This window comes from Diachasmimorpha longicaudata, chromosome 14 (genome assembly GCF_034640455.1).
Source record: "Diachasmimorpha longicaudata isolate KC_UGA_2023 chromosome 14, iyDiaLong2, whole genome shotgun sequence".
NCBI classification, from domain to species: Eukaryota; Metazoa; Arthropoda; class Insecta; order Hymenoptera; family Braconidae; genus Diachasmimorpha; species Diachasmimorpha longicaudata.
This window is the reverse complement of record NC_087238.1, coordinates 4,081,459-4,102,058: the sequence shown is the minus strand read 5'-3', so window position 1 is coordinate 4,102,058 and position 20,600 is coordinate 4,081,459. Positions and strand designations below refer to the sequence as shown.

Below are 20,600 nucleotides of genomic sequence, written 5' to 3'. Positions count from 1 at the left end.
CCACCCCAAATCTCCTCTGAACAGTGGGACTCTCACAACTCGTTGAAGAAAAGTCAGTTTTTAGTATTTCCTGATTCTTTTTTTATTAGAAATATATACACAGGTATAATAACACTCTTTACAAATCTATAAAAGGCGAGAGAAAAACATGGAAAATACTTTGTGAATAGAGTGTTTAAGATAGAATTTTTAACGTGAAGAAAAAATAATTTGCCAATTAAATGACTCGTAAATAGTACGAATGAAATACCATTGTCAATTGGGTTTACATTTTTCTCAATCCTTTGATTTCCGAAATAACTGTCTAACAATCAATCAATGACAGTACGAAAAAAGATTTTTTCATTGTGACTTATCAGTTAACGTCGAACATGACTACTTCATTTTACTACATCGTGTGAATTGAATTGAAAGAATAAAATAAAGCAAATGAAAACCATTTTACAAGTAAGAGACATTCAAGGAACGTTCAAAAGAAACTTCGTCATTACCGAGTTTGATATTTCCACTGTCATCGCTCAGCCTTCTTGAATCATTTCGAGATGAACGTGCTTCATTCTGACCCTCCTCTTCCTCCTCTGAATAATTGCTCAATGGTGAAGTATGAATCGGTGTGAGACCAATGATAGTACGAACATTATCCGGTAAATTGGCTTCGACTGCCATCAGTTGATGATAAATTCCTTCGGCCTTCGATAAAGCCCAGGGGAGTTCGATGTGAAGTGACAGATCGTTAATGTGCTTCAATATTTCCGTGAATCCATACCGATTTTCCATCAATGCACTCTTCTCAGTATCAAGAATAGCAGCACACATGAGTAAATGAAAATTCTTGCACGGTAAATCGGTCCAGAGGACCTCCCATAGTTTGATGATATCGATTGCATTGAATTCTCTCTTGAACAATACCAAGAGCCATCGAAAACAGAAAAACATATTTCCGGATTCATGTTTACCAAGATACTGTGCAAGCTGGGGCTCAGTGACATTCAGTAGAGTGTGTAATTGGCACAATTGTGCCTTCATACCAGCCTGATCGATCTCAAAATTAGAACTCACTTTCTCCATGAATCCAACGAAACTCCAGAACGCATCGACTTCATTATCCATTAGGCATAAAATAGGACTGAGGAGATCACTCATTCCTTGAACATATCCAAGATCAAAATTATACATTACATATGTCATGAGAATGTCATAAAGTTGTCCCAAGTGGGCGTTGTTATCGCCAGAATAATAAGGATGTGTTCTATCAGTTCTATTGACATCCTTTTCGATCAGACTCTTTCTGTCTCTGTAATCAGAAAATCTGTTCTCCTGATCCACTGACATCGACTTCCACTGTAGCTTCATTCTGTAATATTCATCAGTTTTAGCGTTTCGTAGTTCACTTCTTTCAGCTAATGTTGAATTCCAGGGATAATAATTCAAAAGAAATTTCCAGACTTCGTATCTCAGAGAAGGAATGATACCTCCTCGAAATATAATCTCTTTAATAGTTATGGGATTTGTAACTTTTCCTTCTGCATCTTTGCATCTGTCCCATTGTTCTTGAGAGAGAGGAGCACCACGAGGACAAGTAGGCCTGGGTGGAAGTATGAATTTCTGATCCAATTCACTTATAACTTCGTACTCTTCACCATTCGAGCCTGCTGAACTCAGTGGATGTTCACCCCTCAATTCAGTTGTCAGAGATCTGTTCAGTAGATCAGCAACAGCTTCCTCCACCGGTTGTTTGACAGGTTCTTTATAAATCCAAATGTCCGCCAATTTGCTGAATGCCTCCAGTGTTGTTTCGTAAGGACGATTGTGCAAATTTTTCACGAATTTCCAGACATAATCAGACGTATTCTCTGGGAAGAGATCCAATTCAGCAAATGATTTGTTCAACACTGTTGTGTACTCGTCTAATACGAGGTAAAGATTTTTATCTGTTTTTGATTTGACAAATTTGACGAAACCCCTCAACGAATTGACAAAACTTTCGGCATTTGACAGTTGAAAAAATGCAACGTATGTTGTTCCATCTCGTTGCATAAATATTAATTGTTGACCACCGTGATTAATGCGAAATGATTTTAAGTCTGAGAAGGGTATGCGGACTGTTTTAGGACGCCCTCCGAGACAATCAGATCCTTCACAGGAGGATGTACGTGTTCGACGTGTGTGAGACTCTACTACCGACCATTCGGGATCTTGATCCTGATGCTCTGAGACGAATGAGACCTCGATGGGCTTCCATTCGATGCATTTCCCAAAGCTCTGCAATATATGTTTGTTATTAATATTATTAAGGGTACTATCATCGTTATTAGTATTAATGTTATGTATTATGTATTATGCAAAACGAATTTCGGTGGATAAATATCAAAAGCGGTTCGATGGGCCCAAGAAAAGATTTTTTTTTGGGTCATGAGGGTTTCATAGCACGAGCCCAAGGCACGACCTCATGAAATATAAGATATTCTTGGTCATATTATTCTAATTTAGAGGATTGTAATTGTTTTAATCGTGTCTTACATATTCTACGATGTTCAAAGTGCCCAGGCTGTGTACTTCATCCTCCCTGATGTTTGCACCTCTTAGAACAACCCCCGTATGTATGCAGAGATCCTGAAACGGAAAATAATTTTAAGAACAATATTTTCTCAATATTTTATCAAGCAACAATAACAGAGCAACGTATCAAGTGAGTTCTCTGCCTGATGTCTAAGTGCGTATTATTATTTCACGTTTGAGGTTATGTTCATTCCCAAAATTAAAATATATAAATCCTTATTACTTCGTAGAAAATTGAAATCAACCTTTACAAATCTATTACCGACGATATTACTATATTATTATCTGAATTTTTAACTGGCAAAAAGGATAAAAATTAACCTTTTGACTCGACATAAATAATTGTATCTTCACGATCAAATAAAAACCATATTCGAAATAGTCTTTCAGTATTTTAATAATATTTCTCTCGTGTTTCTGAGATTATTATTAAATTTTTAGAAATAATTGGGAGCAATTGTTCGTAATGTTCTTCTCCCGAATAATAAAAAACTATTATGATGTTCGTTTTATCTTTCAATGTTACGTTACCTTTCCTACTTCCGTTGGTTCGAACATGATTAAAAAATGGTTTACTCAAAATCTGTTTAACAAAAGTGATATCAATAAAGTTAAAAATTGCACTGATCATACTAAAGACGTAAATCTTTTATTCCCGGATGACAGTAGTCAACCCAAGCAGATACTATACCATTTAGTAGGATTGTACATAATACGCATGCACTATAGGATATTCCGAGAGTTTCAGATGGATCGTATCGTTAAAAAATAACACATGTATTTGTTTAAGGGATTCTTTATTACCTCTTACAATCAATAATAATGATAATAGTATGTGAAAAAGTATATTAACATGATAAATTTCCACACATCTACTGATGTTCATATGTAATAACGGTATAATATATCTGTTATTTTCTGTTATCTTTTTTTATATTTTATAGTTTATATTATAGAATAATATAGGGGTGGGTGGGGTAAAACAGACACCTTTTAATTTAAGTTGGTTCAATGGCAATGAAGATCAGGAAATCAGGAGGGAAGTGGTGAAAGGAGATTAAGTCCCTTAATGTGTCCAGTTCCCCTCATGTGTCCTTATCCCACCCTCCCTTATGCACGTTTTCTAAATAAATGAATTTCCTGAAATTACTGTGGTCTATCTGTACCGATCTGACGTCATCTAAGTCCAGAAATGAAATTTGCAATAGTTGAAGCAACTGTTGATTGGCACTTTCCTGTATAAAATATTCCATTACTCTATACAGATGATTATTGATAGTGAAAATGATAAAAATAAAAATATCATAACTTCGTCACGGAAACATTCAGAAGTTGGCAGATGAGTGATCCATCAGCTTCAAGAGGCTGTTTGACATCCTAAATGAGAATTAATTTAATATATTTTTGATAAAGCTCATGTGTTATTTAAAATAGTTAAGTGGTAGAACGAGGTGAGACCCTTTTCACTCGATTTAGAGATCAGTCAACTTAACTCGTTTTGCCACTTAGTTACTGATTTTGTCTACTTACTTCTTGATCATATGATCGTAGATGTATGAAGGAATTACTGTGATGGTAATGACGGCAGGGCCATTTGATATTTCCGCAACAATGTCTTTGTCCTTCAGTCCAACAACATTCTGAAATTTTGAAAATTTTCGAAATAGCAGTGACATAAGTCAAATAAGATTACTAACGAGTCATGTTAATTGTGCATTTAACTATACTGACCTTTCCATTGACTTCCAATATTTGGTGATCTGTTAGGAGTCCATTCCTAGCTGCTGATGAGTCCTTAACGAGTGCTATTATTTTTCCGTCTTTAAATTGGAATCCAATTTGGCCTGAACTATCTCTGTGCATTGTGACTGTGCGCTCAAAAGGTCTACGGAAAATTAGATTATTAATGAAAATGAGACTTCAGGGATTTCATGAATTCAAGAAATAATTTAAAAATAAGAAGAAACACTCCATCACCTGTCCCTGACGACTACTGTGATGCCATTAACCGGAGCATTTTTGAATAATTTATGCACCTGATCCATTGAAAAACCAGCAACAGAAGTTCCATTGAGTTCGAGGATTTGATCACCAAATCTGAGGCCTGAAAGAGCTGCTGGAGAATTGGGACTTACAAGACAAACAAAGATTCCACTATTTATTGAGTGCACACGCAGTCCAATTTTGCCATCTTTATCTTTACAGAGCGTCAACTGTGAAATTAGAGAATAAAGAAATGAAGGGTATTTTTAAGTCATATTAGTGATCACAGTTGAATTATAATTTTACCTCTCTAATAGCATTTGTCACTTGAGCTCGTTTTAAACCCTCAGAATCACCAGAGATTGGTGCAATCATTCCAGAAATTGGTCTTGATGTGGCAACTGCCATCTAAATAATTATTTTAATGATTACGATTATTAAAATTATTACTGAGCCAATTAATACTCCAACAACTATTTTAATGTTTGCATATAAAATATTTATGATTCCAAATGATGCAACTCACTGATTCCCGAATGGCAACCGAATACTCAGGCATATTGGCTTCAATCATTTCAGCCGTTAATTCAAGGCCCATATAGTCTCCCAGGGCTGGATACAATGCTCCAGAAAGTGCATCATAGCCTTGTTGATGGGCACTTGGAGCTGATGGAGCTAGTGGAGCTGTACTTGTGTTCATCTGGGGTATGTACTCAGCATATTCTGATTGCAATTGAGCCTAACAAAATGTCACACATATTAATTACAGCAAGAGGAAACGATTGAGAGATTCTTGTCGATTTCTTCTCGTTTGACTTCTTTTTTCAGATTTCTTGAAAACAATTCATTAAAGGGATAGAATCGACGTAAAAAATAATTATTGTTAAACATTATTATTATTTACTGCTTCATGAAGTGTCGTAACCGTCGAACAATTTTCCTACTTTGTCAGTAAACTTTTTTATAATTTCCCAAGACTGAAAATTTCGGAGTCATTGAGTAGAACAAAATGGTACACTTTCTATAACATTTTGAGGGAACTATTCAATGATTATAATAAAAGATCATCACCTTCATCATTTGATCCACCTTCATGTCTTCGAGAGATGGATACAGTGCCATTTTGGTGTTTAACGCTGATGAGGAAATCAAAACTGAAAAAAATAATTTGTTATAAATATGAATCGTTAGCAGGAAAATTTATGTTATAAATTTATCGCACAATTAGGAGCTTATGCTGAATAATTGTAATCACAGAAATTAATTTAATACGAGAGGAGTTGGGGCTGTCACTTCGTTGGTCACAGACTTTATGACGCATCATCAACACTCATAATCAACTTTAATATCGGAGGAAATTTCTTGGGGAAATACAATAAAAAAATAAGGGGGGGAGTAAATGCTACGTAATAATACTAATAATAATAATAATAATGAATACAGTAATACTTATTGTATAATAGAAATTAATTATTCTAAAAGTATATGACACGAAATTTTTCAATTAGAAAATAAAAAGACAGATGAATGGACCACCTCATTTGTCAAAGTGTCTTGTTGTCATTTAGGGGTGTCTTATGGAGATACTCACAATTGATGATAAACCCTGGACAGATTCTTTGAACTTCTCACGTTGTTAGTGTTATTGTTAATGTGTTGTCACTTGGAATAAATACCTGTCACTTGATCTGTTGTTCTTGGAATTTTGATGATCACAATGAGGAATGAAAATTTTTGTTATCTGTTTGACAAGTAAAATGTGGTCCGGCAGAGTTAGCATTAATTGATTATACATGATATAGTACACTGCAGTTACAGTTTATCGCCATTTGTGTGGTATTCTGTACATGCGTACGCATCTTTAAGTTTATGATATTATTTTGAAAACCAAATTTTTATGGGACATTCCATGTTAACTCGTGAGATTTTATATTTGCAAATGTGTTTATCTCCGAAAGATTTATTTATTTTTAATGACCCGTCTTGCCTCAGGGGACTTTCACACTAGACGAAAATTAAGGTTTTTTTCACTGGAGTCATAACGATGATTAGAAAGATAATTAGATCATTAATGATCATTAATCATCGTGATTGCAGTTGATATTGATCAATGGTAAGAAAATACGAGTGACGAGGAAATGATTTTAGTTTAGTTTGCTCATTATTTTTATTCAACAGTATATTTCCATTAATTGTTATGATATGATTCATTATAATATATTAGGTTGACATTTCATTTATACAATTATAGTTTACATACCTACATGATGATAGTGAATTACATGTTTATGGAAAATAGTACAGAGGATGATATTTTTTGACTGTCTGGAGTATGACTTATCTATTCTACTTGTTGCATGATAATTCATTTTCGTGGATGGAGACTTCAAGTATTTTGGAATAATGCGTGCGATATATGAATCATCATATTGGAGGGAATTGAGTGTACTCGTATTATTATTATTTAATTATATGGATTAATTAATAGATGCACTTCTCATTATCCATCAAAACGTTAAGATATTAGGAATGAATGGAAGATTCCGAGGTAATCTATTACTCATTGGATAAAAAAAAATACACATCGATACCATTATTTGTCCAATGATTTCGATATTCAATAATATTAATAATAACTGGTCGATGTAACAAAAATTCCTTAGGATTTTCATAAATTAACATAAATGTATATTTTTAATTTATTTCTTCCAGATCGCCCAGATCGTTCGGGTGTCAATGGAAAAGTAATTTTAGTTTATCGATTATTTGTAATAAATTCACGCTGTGACCAGCACAAAAGTGATCTTTTAACTTTACAATTGACATGGCTCTGTAAATTTGATTGATTCTTATATTCTCCTGGTGGATTGATCGGTGGCTTCTTGATGGAGACTCGATTGGAGATCGATTAGAGCACTCTGTCGATCGATCGTTATTCCATCATTGAATAGATGGTTTGTTTATTGTTGATCGATTGTCAGTCGATGATCGGTCGGTGGTCAATGATTGGTCGACTGCTAGTCGATCATTGGTCGATCGGTATTGATCGATACTGGCATAAGGCGCGTGCCAATCACTCTGAAGGTTCGACCGGATATAACGTCCATAAACATCGATTATTTTCATAAATCAATGAACAATAATTGATTTTATTTTATCCTCTAATTAATATGGAATCAATCAAACGAACTGTCATCGACTAGCTCTCGACTCAGATCTGCTCAGATCGACCCTCATATCGAGTGATCCATTAGAGCCACTTTATAATTTTTTTTCTCTCTCATCGTGTTGTAAAATAATTTTTTAAATTATCAATTTTCTGTAAAAACTGTTGTGCGATCAAAGTACAGTATACAATTCTCATTCAATAATTTTCTCGGTCTGAATTGAATATGTTATAAATCCTTGAATACAATAATTTAACAACGACAAATGTTTTCACCTATTCGATATTTAGGGGCACACGTACACAATAATGGGCCTTATTGACGCACATACGCTGCAAGATTTTCTATTGCATTGTGATAATAGACAGTTGTCATAGAAAAAGTATAACAAAATATATATTAAGCTTTGATTTTGTCATGAGAACACTATTTTTTAAACAACATTTTTGCTTCAATCAATTGAATACATCTTTTCTCGATAGTTAATTATTAATGTGACTGTGATGACATTGACATGACATCGATGTATATTCTCAAACAATAAATGTGGAAAAATAATACACTTAGTTGTCATATAATACAATTATATTATTCGGGTGATTTATAATATTTTTATCTTACTGTGTCTTCAATCATTCCCATTGTTATATACATATATTTCAATCACATTAAATAGTAGAATTCGATATGTATGAAAAAGATATGTAAATACGCTTTTGCATATCGTATTATATATAAATTGCTGAATATTCATTATTATTATTATTATTTGTATTATTATCAGTGTAAATAATAATGAAATCATAGAGAGCACGAGAAGAGATAATTCTAGAGTAATTGTGCAATTACAAGATTGTACTGGGCATTTTCCACTATGAGAATAATTATCATGCCTGTGGAGTTTTCCGAGTGTTTAAGGATGTTCTACACTTTTTTCTCCATTAAATAACGACAAAACGCAAAACGGCGATAATTTTTTGCATCAATTCGACCGATAATTAGCCAGAAAAATTTTTAAAAACACAATTTGAGCCAAAAAGGTATTGAACATCCTGGAACACGTCAAGTCAGACCACCACAAGGCTATAGGCCATTGGGAACAGTTATATTATATGTAATAAATAATTTTTATTACGTTCTGTGGATATGAGATTTTTATTACATAATATGCAATAAAAATTTTGCCATAACATTAGTTAATAAGGAGATAAAGAACTAATGAAATGGCGATCATTACCTCCTTATTTGACGAATGACAAATTTTTTAGTAATTGTTATGATTTTAATGCTCAACTGTCAAAAGTATCGAATTTCAAAGATCTCGATTTTGGAACATATTCCATGCTATGTAATGCACGATACCATGTCGATGAATTATCAGCATCACCAGCACTAAATCGATGGGGCAATTCATTGATAGTTTCCCAGTAAGTTTTTGATTTTTGATAAATTTTTGATATTTTTGACTCACTATTGTTGATCTGTTTAGAATGTGAGTCGAAGAATGCAGCTTGGTCGATTGGACATCGTGAGGAAGTTCGAGTGATTTCCGGGGACGAAAGGGGCTCATAAGGTGGTGGTGGTGGAGACGATGGAGATGGGGTGGTTGGTGATGCTGGAATGGTGCGATTGTGACGTGTAACAAGTGGTGAATCAAGACCGAGAATCTGGAGAACTCGGTGGGAATTCTCTCGTACCCATTGATCTAGAATGGTAATTGGCCAATCAGTCTGGGTGCTGACGTCTATTAAACGAGCGGGGGATTCCCAACAAAGACCGTCTGGTAGATGGGACGAACTTCTGGCGAGAAGACGATCGTTGGATCCACTTCGTCCAGCTGGTGTCGGTAAATTTGGATTACTGTGGGGTGAACGCACCAAAACTTGGAGTGCTTGAATAGCATTTCTCATCTGCAAATTATTTAACAAACAAATATTCATTATAAAACAGTTATTTTACAGTTCCAACTCTCATCATTTTTTATTTGTTTTTACAAATGTGCCCATCCGTTCATCACATAAATACACCACTCTGTGTTCTTTTTCTTTATTTCAATTTTTAATGACTTGTTTTGTTCCAATTTTTCGAGCACAACAAGCCATCAAAAATATCGAAATTAAAAATGGAAAAATCCGGGGTTTTTACGTGACAAATAAAACATCACGAGCTTGAAAGCTCGCGAGTTGATATGGAGTGACCCATATAATAAATTAATAAATTGTAGAAATTTTTAAAGGCACCTCATAGCTAAGTGCGACGACATCCTGATGAACGCTGGAGATCTGCGTTGCTTCCACCCTTTCCACAGTACCACGATTAATATTTTCTAATGATTCTTGTCCCAATATTTGCAATCTACCTCGTACTCCACCCCTTCCGAATCTCCTATCTCTATTCTCAGATCTGCAATATGTCATTGTAATGATGGATCAGATAAAAATGGTATCACATCAGTGAAAGAACTATCTTCACCTGAACTTGGCGTGCCGAGGGCTTACGGTGTGAAGTGGTGATCTGTTTGCTGGAGAAAGTGGTGAAGTTTCCTCCTCATCTGGCATGTTCTCATCGTCTTCACTTATTGATGGGAGAGTTTGCGATTGAATACCGTTCATGTCTGGTTCTTCCTGAAATGGTACAGTTTAACAATATGCATTTAAAAAAAATGAGAAGTCCTTCGGACTGGAAGAAGACACTTAGTAGCTTAATTGGAAGACAACGACACTCGGAAATAACATTTTAGACCACCATGAGCCTCTATTATCCTTCAAGGACGATAACAAATAATTCTAGACCAGAGAAAAAAATTAAGAAAATAAAAAGGACAAAGTAGTGGCAACAAAAATATTATTAATGATATTTCTGGTTCAACGAAAATTGATTTCTCTGTACTTGCAAAATTAAAATTTTAAGGAAAGACTAAAAATAGATAATTAATTCCCAGAAATAGGAATGTAACATAAATAATTACCTCAACCTCGTAACCTTCTCGCAAATTATGCGTTAGATCGTGAACAATATCATGCGCGAATTGCTGCTGATACTCCGGATAAAGTCTCAATACATCAACGAGACCCTGAATATTTATGCATTTTAAATAACAATAGGTCAATGCTTTAACATCACAGCTCGATTTAACAATAACGTCACCTCCAGAACCAACTAAACCACTTCCATTATTTCCATGTTGGAGATGCATACTTATATCACAGCCAACAAGATCACCTTTACCTATTGCATTAATGAATTATTTTTCATTAAAAAAATTTTATTAATTCATCGTCAACTTTACTATTATTATTTTAACTACTGAACGTCGTACCTAATATTGCTACTACCATACTATTTTGAACGACTTCCATAGATCCATTGCACAAATAGTATATGTATGATAATGCGTCTCCCTTGCGAATTAAATATTCTTCTGGTGCACAAAAATTACTTCGTATGTGGTGTGAGAGTAGCTTCAAGCATCCTTGTGAGGCTCCTTCAAATATTGGTAAACTCAAAATTTCTCGGTGCAGATGCATACATACATCGCCTCTTAATTCCTCAGGGAATTCCTTGAGAGTCTAAGATAGTTAAAGAGAGAAAAAGAGAAGTTAAAAAATTTTGACATGTGATACTTCTCCCTAAAGTGACTCATAAATGATATTTAATTTACAAATAATTTAATCACTCAGTGATAAATAAAATATGAGAACTCTCGTGGTTTTGATGGGTATGATTATATTGAAAATAATTAGGGGTCCGTTTTGCCCAACCACCCCCTGTAAAATTAGATTCCCAGAACAGTTGACAAAGGATATTTACCTCGTGAATATCGATGCCATGATTCAATGACCATGTTGTTTGAAAATAATCTTGCATTCTTTGCTTCAGCTTCTCTGGTATCTGATGCAATGTTAAAAAATCTTTCAGGTCTCTCCATTTCGTGTGGTAAAGAGATCTTCTCGAATACATCCGTTGAATTATGGCAGTTACGTTGCCAAATACAACAGCATGCATGAGGGCTGAAATTTTTTGCAATTTATTGTAAAGTAGTTACTCGCAAATAAGAGTTTATGACAATTCACTAGCGAAGTGGTAAAAAATGTTTAGAGAGTTCCCGAATTATTACAAATTTCCCAAATTTGTTGTTTCCTAAGGTGAAATAATTGTGAATAATTCTAAATATTCTAGTTCAACATAATTCTCATATCTGAAACTGTATTTGGTTCACCCTGGAGTGACTGCCCTGAAGATATACGTCCTGAAGACATCATATATCAGAGAAAATATATCAGAAATCACATATTCTTAATAACAATAATTTTTTTCACCATACGAACCCCCCAACTCCAGATCCTCCCCAACAATGTCATGATAAAAATTTTTCCATCTTCCCTGGATGTCAAGATATCCATCAAAAACTGGTTATTAGTCAAAAGTGACTTATCTGGATTTACCATTTCGCTACTGAATTATTATCGTTGATATTTACCTCCTACAAGCATCGTACAAATTGAAAAAATTTTTTCATACGTCGTATTGGCAGAAACATTGCCAAATCCCACCGACGTTAAGCTACTACATGTAAAATAGAGGGCTGTTATATAGCTGTCAGTATGTGATACATTTTGTACATCAATGCGAAGGCGTTCCGCCAGTGTATGAATCCATCCTGCACCAAAATTAATTTCTTTATTATTTTTATTATAAAAAAATCATGAATAATCAGAATATCGACTCACCTAAATTCCAATCCTTATCCTTTTTCAATCTCTCCTTTTCCGCAATAACGTACCATATACAGGCGAGCCAATGAGCTAACAATGTAAAAGACAACATGAGAAGTGTCAAAATCATAGCACTGTATTGAGAGTATCGATCCATTTTTTGAAGTAATCTGGCCAATCGGAGTAGCCTCGTGAGTTTAATCAGGTGAATGTGTCCATGTCCTGGTTCCTGTGATGAAAATAAAATTATTGTTTACCGGAGAAATAAAATTTTATTGATTTTTTCGATAAAACAATCGCATTGAATTGCATTGCGTACCTCACCACTGTTAACATCAGCTGCATACAGTACATCAAAGGGTAAAGCAGCAACGAGATCAATCAAGAACCACCCTTTTAAATAATTGACTGCAATTTTCTTTCCATTAATTACCAATTTTCCTTTTCTACTGACGTAAGTGGTTCGAAAATTCAGCACAATGTCTGGAAAAATATTGTTTTTATTCAACAATTTCAAATATAATATGAGATAAACAATTTTTCGACTCATCTGGAATAACTTATTTAGTTATCAATCCTACAATTTGATATGTTCATCAAAAATTGGTCGAGTCAATTAGTAAATGTGACTCTTTTAACTCCTTCGCTAATGAATTATAAATAAAATAAAAATACTGATATAAACAGATGTTCTTACCGAATATGAAAAGTACTTCGACAATGACATCACTGATCATGAATGGTCTGCCAACATTGACAAAACTTGCGTTGTATGGAACAATAACTGCTACGTAGAAGGTAGCGATGAGTATCAACCAGTCCCAACAAGATTTGAACCCACCATAATGACTCAAAATTGCATGAGATCTCTCGGCAGCAGATGTTTTGTACTCAGGTAACGGAGCCGCAGGCGAGTGCAATAATTGCTGATAAACAATGCATTATGTTACATTTGTATTGGATGAATGATGCTGTCGCATAACAGAGTTTGTTCACAGTAATTGCATTCAACTTAATCCTCATTGAACATACTTTATTGATATTGATTTTGTGTTTATCCTGTTTGTAATGGCCGGATAATGTGTATAAAACTGCACGACTTCGTCGTCTTCGGCCGTAGTCTGCTGATGGTGTTTCCGGATCGATATCGTAATTTCCATCTAGTGAAGAAATTTTTTTATTTTATTTTTTAATTTATTTATTTATTTTTATACTGGTTTTACATCGCTTCAAGTGATGAGGGGCACGTGGCGAGTGATCAAGGCTTTGAAAATGGTAGATCTCATCACTCTACCCGATCAGGAATCGAACCAGGAACCGGTGCACCCGACCACCGGACAATTTTTTAAATTTTTATTTTATTATTAATATTTAATTTAGAATGTTTGATATATTCTTAACTGAAATGCACATTTTTCTTGATTTTCTGGCGGTATTTAACTGGTGATCGGATTAATTTGCAGAAAAAATATAATGTTTTTGCTATTTTTTATTAATTAGTGTGTCACGAAGTTTCGTGGGCCACAATTTTAATTTTTGGTGATATTCAATTATGTGACTTGTACCCTAAACCATTTTTATTTGAAAAATTATGGATCTCTTCATTAACAAAAAATCTTATTGATTCGCTGTATTTAAACATATGAAAAGTTCTTCAATTCAATTTCAAAAATTTCTATCTCAAATTCAAATTGGAGAATTACAAACAAAAGATGATAATTTTGCAGTTAAATTTTTGAATTTATTATCTTAAAAATTTAAGAAAAAATTGTAGAGTAGATATTTCACACGACAACAACCTTAAATAAAAACAAATATTGTTCGGTTATATTTACCATCATCAGAGTCCCAGTGAGGAACAATTTTTGTGTCTGTTATGTCTTTGTGAGATGCGAGAAATAGCACGACATCTCCTTTTTCATTTTTTATTGGAACGATGTCGAGTAAGCAGTTGAATTTTTCACCTGCAACACAACAATCCATTGATTTACATCCTACACTATAAATAATAATTTATCATTCAACTTTATACCTTCAAAAAATACGTTAATTAACTCGATAAAAAATATTTTATACTGTTACTTACCATCTTTCTTGTAGAATACCACTTCAAGTTTCAATTCAGTTTTATTTTCAAGACTTTTCCATATTAAAGTTTTATTTTCCTCTGTCGTCTCTGGACCGTATAGAAATTTACAAGCACATCCCTTTTGCATGATCTGCGCCCGAGGATATTTCGTCAACTCGCAGAATCCATCCGAGCAATATACTATTGGATAGGTCTTGACAACTTGAGCATTTCCAAGAACAAAATTGCTGTCTAAAAATCGATCGGCAAACAAAAATAAAATGCAATAAGTAAAACGCCCATCAGCTGTAGCTTTCTAACTTTTTTACATCCTTGAACAGTGACAATATTGGTGAAGGAAGGGAGATCATGGACATGAAGATTAGTGATACGTGATATTTTATCACAATTAGCAAAGTACGCCTGTATATACTCAACGATTTGAATCCCTAATCTGTATAAGTCTTGCGCAGCTTAAAGTCTTTTCTACGTTACCCATATTAACCCTCCGTATAATTACCAAGTATTCTATATTTATTGCGTTGTGGAATATTATGGTTTTGTGTACTAAACACGTATCACAGCGGGATAAAGATTACGTGGGAGGTCAGACCGAATATTCCGATGTTCTATTACTACTTAAAATAGCTCGAGTGATTACAAAAAAAGGGACTCTCCCCTCTTGTGAAATTCGGAAATTTTTGAAGACCTTAAATCAAAAAATGATACTGCTAATTGATTCGTTTTTCATCTCATGGAAAATGACTATTTAAAAGACTATAAAACCTATTTAATGTTGTACTAATATCCTAGTTTATAATTACCGAGTTTGTTAATGAAAAAATTGTTTTCTGTAGCAGAATAAACCGTACGGTTTGAATGCATTAAATAAAAAATGAATAAATAAAAAAAAATAGCTCGAGTCTGGGAATTTGTGAATAATTACTGTGGGGCACTAATGAATAGTGGAATGTGGTTTACTCGCACGTAAAAATTCCTGTCGGTACCAGAAATTGTTTCATAAATTTTGTAATTAATCATATGTGGCTTCGTAAATATTACGAAACGGCACCATAAAATTTGATGGGGTATCATTTTTTATTTGAAGTTGAATGAAAAATTGATAGAATTTTTTAAAAATTCCTATCTAGGTCAGTTTATTTTATTGGGTTTTTTTACGGTGCCACACAGCAATTTTTCGGTAACTCAATGTGATTGGTTAACGATGAACGCCGAATACAGTCGATTAATGCCGATATTGAATTTCCTCCTGGGAAATGTTGCGTCAGAATTTTTACGAGGGCGATATACAACTTTTCCGGAGTTAATAAGGAAAATTTAGTAGTCGGGGTAGTAATTTTTGAGATTATAAGGCAGGACAGTAATTTTTATCAAAATCAGACTATAAAATTTCAAAAATTATGAAAACCTACACAAAATTTCACAAAAACCCAATGACAATGAACCTCGCATTTTTTTCCTCAATTTTACGATCGTTTTTGTTTAAAAAAAAATTAAAAATCAAAACTTAGTACAGCATTTCACAGAAAAATCAGTATTTCCGTTGTAGTCAACAATTAAAGTGTAAACTTCCGATGACTAAACATAAAAAAATCGAGAAATCATTTGCGACTTCGTAAAAAATAATTCACCCTTTAGAAAACAATTTCCATTAATTTATTTATAAGAAGTAAATGCGATTTTCGATTAATTGTTATTGCAACTGGACCAGTGATTTCCAAACTCACTAACTCCTTGATAAATATCCTAAGTTTCCCCCGATTATAATTGCAAATTCTGAACATCTGATAATTCTCCAGACATTCGCCACGAGCTTTGAAATCAAGTTGGAATTCATGAGATTGGGGCCAAAGGAATCGCAGTAGCCCAAAGGTCAATGCCCTCAATGCACAGTGAACGATATACCGTCATATTCCGTAATATGTTCAAGTATGAAAATCGAAAATATCCAATGAATAAATACATCGACACAGCGAGTGCGGTGAATGACAATTATCTGGTATTTCACGTTAGGTCAAGTAGTTTATGACAGAAGTAGTCAGACACGCGGCTACGTAGGACGAAGCGTAAATATAGATAGCTCTCATAAAGTGGAGACTGGGTCCACTGGAGCATCCAATACTCCCATTGTCTATAAAAAAAATAATTGAAAACACATGACGCTACTATTGCACCGCAAAATGAATCCTTTTACCGAGTTATTGTCGATATATTCTCATTTTTCATGTTTTTGGACTTTTTGGAAAACTATGGGCGTTAAATATACGAGGAAAGAGGCCAATAGTAGAGGAACTATATGAATAATCAGGTCTTATTAGGATGAATTTAATTTAGTAATTAAAGGGCGTCTCGGAATGATTTTGAATTTCGTTTTTGAATTTTATTTCACGTCTAAAAGGAAAAAATATTCTGAGTCAACTATTGTATTATTAATTATGTGGAAAACTAATTAGTGTTGAGGGTGATCACTAGAAGGGGGTGAGTGGCCGGGAAAATCTCCGCCAAAAGTTTCAATTATTTGGAAGATTTTTGACTGGAAAGAAGTGAAATAATCTGTTGAAATCGAAACTGTTTTTCATAAATTTATTAAAAATTAAAAAAATGAGAAGATAGCGCGGATAATGACTTAATGTTTTGAATTATAAAATATAAAATATTCTCGCGAGTGAAAAAATCGCGAGAATAAGGGCCACGCGGTCATTCAGATTCGGTATTCGGATCTCGAGTCGACCTGATTTCTCTCTGGATCGATGAGTGCTACGGAAAGGTGCTGAAATAAATCCGAATTCTCTGCTCCATTGCCGTAATTACACAGCCCGATACCCCCACCTCGTCCCTCGCATTGATAGACATTATTATGGATAAGAGTTTTCAGACGATTGCGAGTCCATTTTCTCAGGGAAATGAATTATCGAATAAAATTTTAAGGAGTACTCACGGGTGCCATCGAATCTCGTTGCAATAGTGTCCAAGAAGGTATTTTGAGGGGCCAATAAACCCTTCCTGGCTGGCATTGGGGCCCTCCGGATGATCCTTTCACCGCTGATATCTGAAAATTATGATTACGAGGAGGAAATCACTAGAGGGGAGTTGAAACGAGACACGTTCACTCATTTCTCACTCTAGTTTTTGGGGAATATCTCCGAATCTAAGAGAGATAGAAGATTTTCGATAATGACATTTACTGTAGTACTTTTTTCGCTCCATAAAAAAGGTCATAACAAAAATCCTGCTATCTCCCCCAGATTTTGAGATATTCGAGATATTTGAGATTTTGAGAGCGAAATGGTAAAACGAAATGTGTTGATTTATTTTACACCAGTTTTTGCACGATTTCTCAAAATCTAAGAGAGATAGCGAATTCTTTGTCATAACCTTTATTATAGTACTCAATTCGCGCCACAAAAAAGGTCATAACAAAAATCCTGCTATCTCCCCTAGATTTTGAGATATCTAACTATCTATGACTCATCTCCTTACCACTTCACTACTGAAACATTAATGACTCTTTAAATTTTCAAATGAATCATAATTAATCATCACAATGTTCGAATGAATTCGATTGATAAATGTATTTCCAATTAATCCCAATAGGAAAGTGATGTGACAGTTTCGAAAGGTCGACATCAAATGCCTAAGGCGATAAGCTACAATACAATTATATAATTTTCCTCCCCCATCCTTCACTCTCCCCTTTTTCCCCTACAGCCTTAATTATTATTACATCCTTTTTGTGTGAAATTAATGATGCCTCACACACCGCTGTTCCTCAAGTCATCGATCAAATATTATTTCCCCCCGATGGAGCGAAATCTTTTCAATAATCATTGCCACAATTTTTATAGATAAATCACTTCCCCCTCCTCCCCCCATTGTCTTGCAATTTTAATAATTCTAGTCGTTCATCACGATTATCGAAAGGTTGAAAATTAATTATCCCCAAACGTCGTTAAATTATAGAACTAGAAGTAGCGGTCGATTTATCATGATCAATTATTGATAAATAACAACAATGAAAATGTAACTCACTTTAATAATGAATTTTTAATTCACAAGCATCTCGGGAAACTCTTCGTGATGATAAATAATTTTCACTCAAGCACTGTCCAATATTTCACTATTTTTCATGACAATAGATCTTGCAATTCGTCACTAGTGAGTGAAGAAAAATATCGAAAATCCTTGTGGATGAATTTTTTTGCGAATGCCGATCGGAAAAAAAGGGGGTGAACGCGTGTATTGTATGATGGCAATCGCGAAACTGAAACGGGAAAGGGTGATAAGAGGAGATGAGGAAAAAAAGGGGTTTTTTTTTTACTTCCAACGAGAGGTTGAGGTTGTCTCCCCGATCTACTGGTGTGATGGCCCGGGCTCTCTGTCCTGGCTGGCGGACTTGCGCCCACGTACTCAGGCGCAACATGTGGGAAAATTCAACTAAACAGAAACTACCCTTCTCACTCTGCCCCATGAGTATCACCACGTACTATGGGAATCGCATGCGCAATATTTTACGTTTTTCAGAGTAGATTCACGCGCGGACAAGGATCACAAAAGAGTGGGAGGTGGATAGACTCGACATATCCTAGCCATATCGACAAAGCTTTCACTACCGATGATCAATGTATGTGAGATGATTTCTACCCACCCCCATTTTACATAAACAATTACATTCTCAAGAATTTTGAATAATTCGAATGAATTTTTTTGATGTTTTTGTCAGGGTTTTGTGTTATTTATCACAACAATTAAAATTTCCAATAATTTTTTAGATGTTTTTTTATTCAACACAAAACTTGACAATCTATATAGTTTAATTATTATTATTACTATTTATTTATTTCTTTGATGTTACAAGTTTTCCTTTTGTTTGACATTCTCTCCAGCCCTTTAAAAAAAAAAAAAAAACTCTTCTCTTTTAATTTAATTTAATTACAACATATATCTCTATATAGTTTAATTATATACAGAGTGGTACCTTAAACATTTTGTTTACATGTTGACAAACAGTTATTGACAATTTGCAAGTATTTTAAATTCTGGTACCAGAAAATTTGAAAACTGGTGAATAGGGAGATACATAGGGAGATACATATATGATGTACATACTGTTCTGTGCTGTATGTAAATGTTATGGAGGACTCGATGCAGGTGAGGAAAGAAAATAGTAACTAGTGTACATGGAAAACAAAGAATAAGTTTGCAACATAAAGGAAATCAGCAGCGAACTGTAAAGTGAGATAAGTAACTTTTGATTGTTCCCCACTTTTCGATGCATATCTCGAAATGCAGGGGAGGTAGCAAAATTTTTATCAGAACCTTTTTTGTAGGACGATTCGCGCGCTACAACTAATGTCATAACAAAAATCCCGCTATCTCTCTCCGATTCGGAGATATTACTCTTCTATTGATTCATTTCACTGCGATGGTCACCAAACCGAAGGTTTGCAAACCTCTTCTTTGGGCCTCCCGCGACATAACGGGCCCAAACAAGCACCATATAAGTCCTTATTAATTACCCAATTACCTCAATATTATATTTCCACTAATTTTGAAAAATTAGATCCAAAATCCACAGCAATAATCACTAATTATCGCAAAAATAATAATTTGAGAATATGAACTTGATGAGATATTGCTCAACAACTTCGCAATTATTATTTTTATATACAACAGTGTATATCATATGTTATTATTGCATAGAACAAACTACTACAGAATATTGTTGAAACGAAGAAGAAAATAATCTCTACGAGCGGCTTCCGCTAGTTTCCAAGTTTATTAAAAATAACTTATTGATTAAGAGCCTTCACTCTTCCATTATATGAGCTAATATTCAAGAATCAACGTTTTAGTGATAAATAGGATGAGAACGATGATTTATATCGTCAGTATATTTCGATGCATACGAACACAGAAAAAAATGAATAAAGATTGAGAATGAACGGCTTGACCTATTATGGGGTGTATTTATGTAGATGGTTCGCGTGGATATTAAAGTGCGGAGAACCGACATTCGAAGTGGAAATAAAGTTGGCGCAGGTCAGTTTTGACATAGCATTGTATAACTATATATCATACAATTTTTCG

At 34.3% G+C, this 20,600-nt stretch overlaps 3 protein-coding genes across 7 annotated transcripts; all 3 read right to left on the bottom strand.

The window, feature by feature from the left end:
* Positions 1-57: 57 nt before the first annotated feature.
* On the bottom strand, positions 58-3,249 carry LOC135169273 (TBC1 domain family member 15). Of its 2 annotated transcripts, none has more exons than XM_064134114.1 (3): positions 3,091-3,249; positions 2,521-2,613; positions 58-2,262 (listed from the first exon to the last, which is right to left on the bottom strand). In XM_064134114.1, exons 1-3 carry the CDS (start codon positions 3,115-3,117, stop codon positions 442-444), a joined length of 1,941 nt encoding a protein of 646 aa, XP_063990184.1. In that variant the 5' UTR covers positions 3,118-3,249; the 3' UTR covers positions 58-441. The 2 variants fall into 2 exon arrangements, with proteins under 2 accessions (XP_063990184.1, XP_063990185.1); XM_064134115.1 differs by lacking the exon at positions 3,091-3,249 and adding an exon at positions 2,881-3,030.
* Positions 3,250-3,339: 90 nt separating this feature from the next.
* On the bottom strand, positions 3,340-6,374 carry LOC135169279 (syntenin-1-like). 4 transcript variants are annotated; one of them, XM_064134132.1, is made up of 9 exons: positions 6,219-6,374; positions 5,614-5,696; positions 5,069-5,281; positions 4,849-4,950; positions 4,537-4,772; positions 4,291-4,444; positions 4,090-4,199; positions 3,869-3,936; positions 3,340-3,794 (listed from the first exon to the last, which is right to left on the bottom strand). In XM_064134132.1, exons 2-8 carry the CDS (start codon positions 5,662-5,664, stop codon positions 3,885-3,887), a joined length of 918 nt encoding a protein of 305 aa, XP_063990202.1. In that variant the 5' UTR covers positions 5,665-5,696; positions 6,219-6,374; the 3' UTR covers positions 3,340-3,794; positions 3,869-3,884. The 4 variants fall into 4 exon arrangements, with proteins under 4 accessions (XP_063990202.1, XP_063990199.1, XP_063990200.1 ...); XM_064134129.1 differs by having other exon boundaries at positions 3,340-3,936; XM_064134130.1 differs by having other exon boundaries at positions 3,340-3,936; positions 6,134-6,289.
* A 306-nt stretch (positions 6,375-6,680) lies between these two features.
* On the bottom strand, positions 6,681-19,148 carry LOC135169271 (potassium voltage-gated channel subfamily H member 8). The gene is made up of 15 exons (XM_064134112.1): positions 18,543-19,148; positions 17,452-17,562; positions 14,511-14,744; positions 14,260-14,388; positions 13,457-13,584; positions 13,122-13,350; positions 12,744-12,907; positions 12,440-12,653; positions 12,190-12,369; positions 11,520-11,719; positions 11,029-11,278; positions 10,678-10,937; positions 10,182-10,333; positions 9,950-10,112; positions 6,681-9,619 (listed from the first exon to the last, which is right to left on the bottom strand). Exons 2-15 carry the CDS (start codon positions 17,525-17,527, stop codon positions 8,999-9,001), a joined length of 3,000 nt encoding a protein of 999 aa, XP_063990182.1. The 5' UTR covers positions 17,528-17,562; positions 18,543-19,148; the 3' UTR covers positions 6,681-8,998.
* Between the last annotated feature and the right edge of the window lie 1,452 nt (positions 19,149-20,600).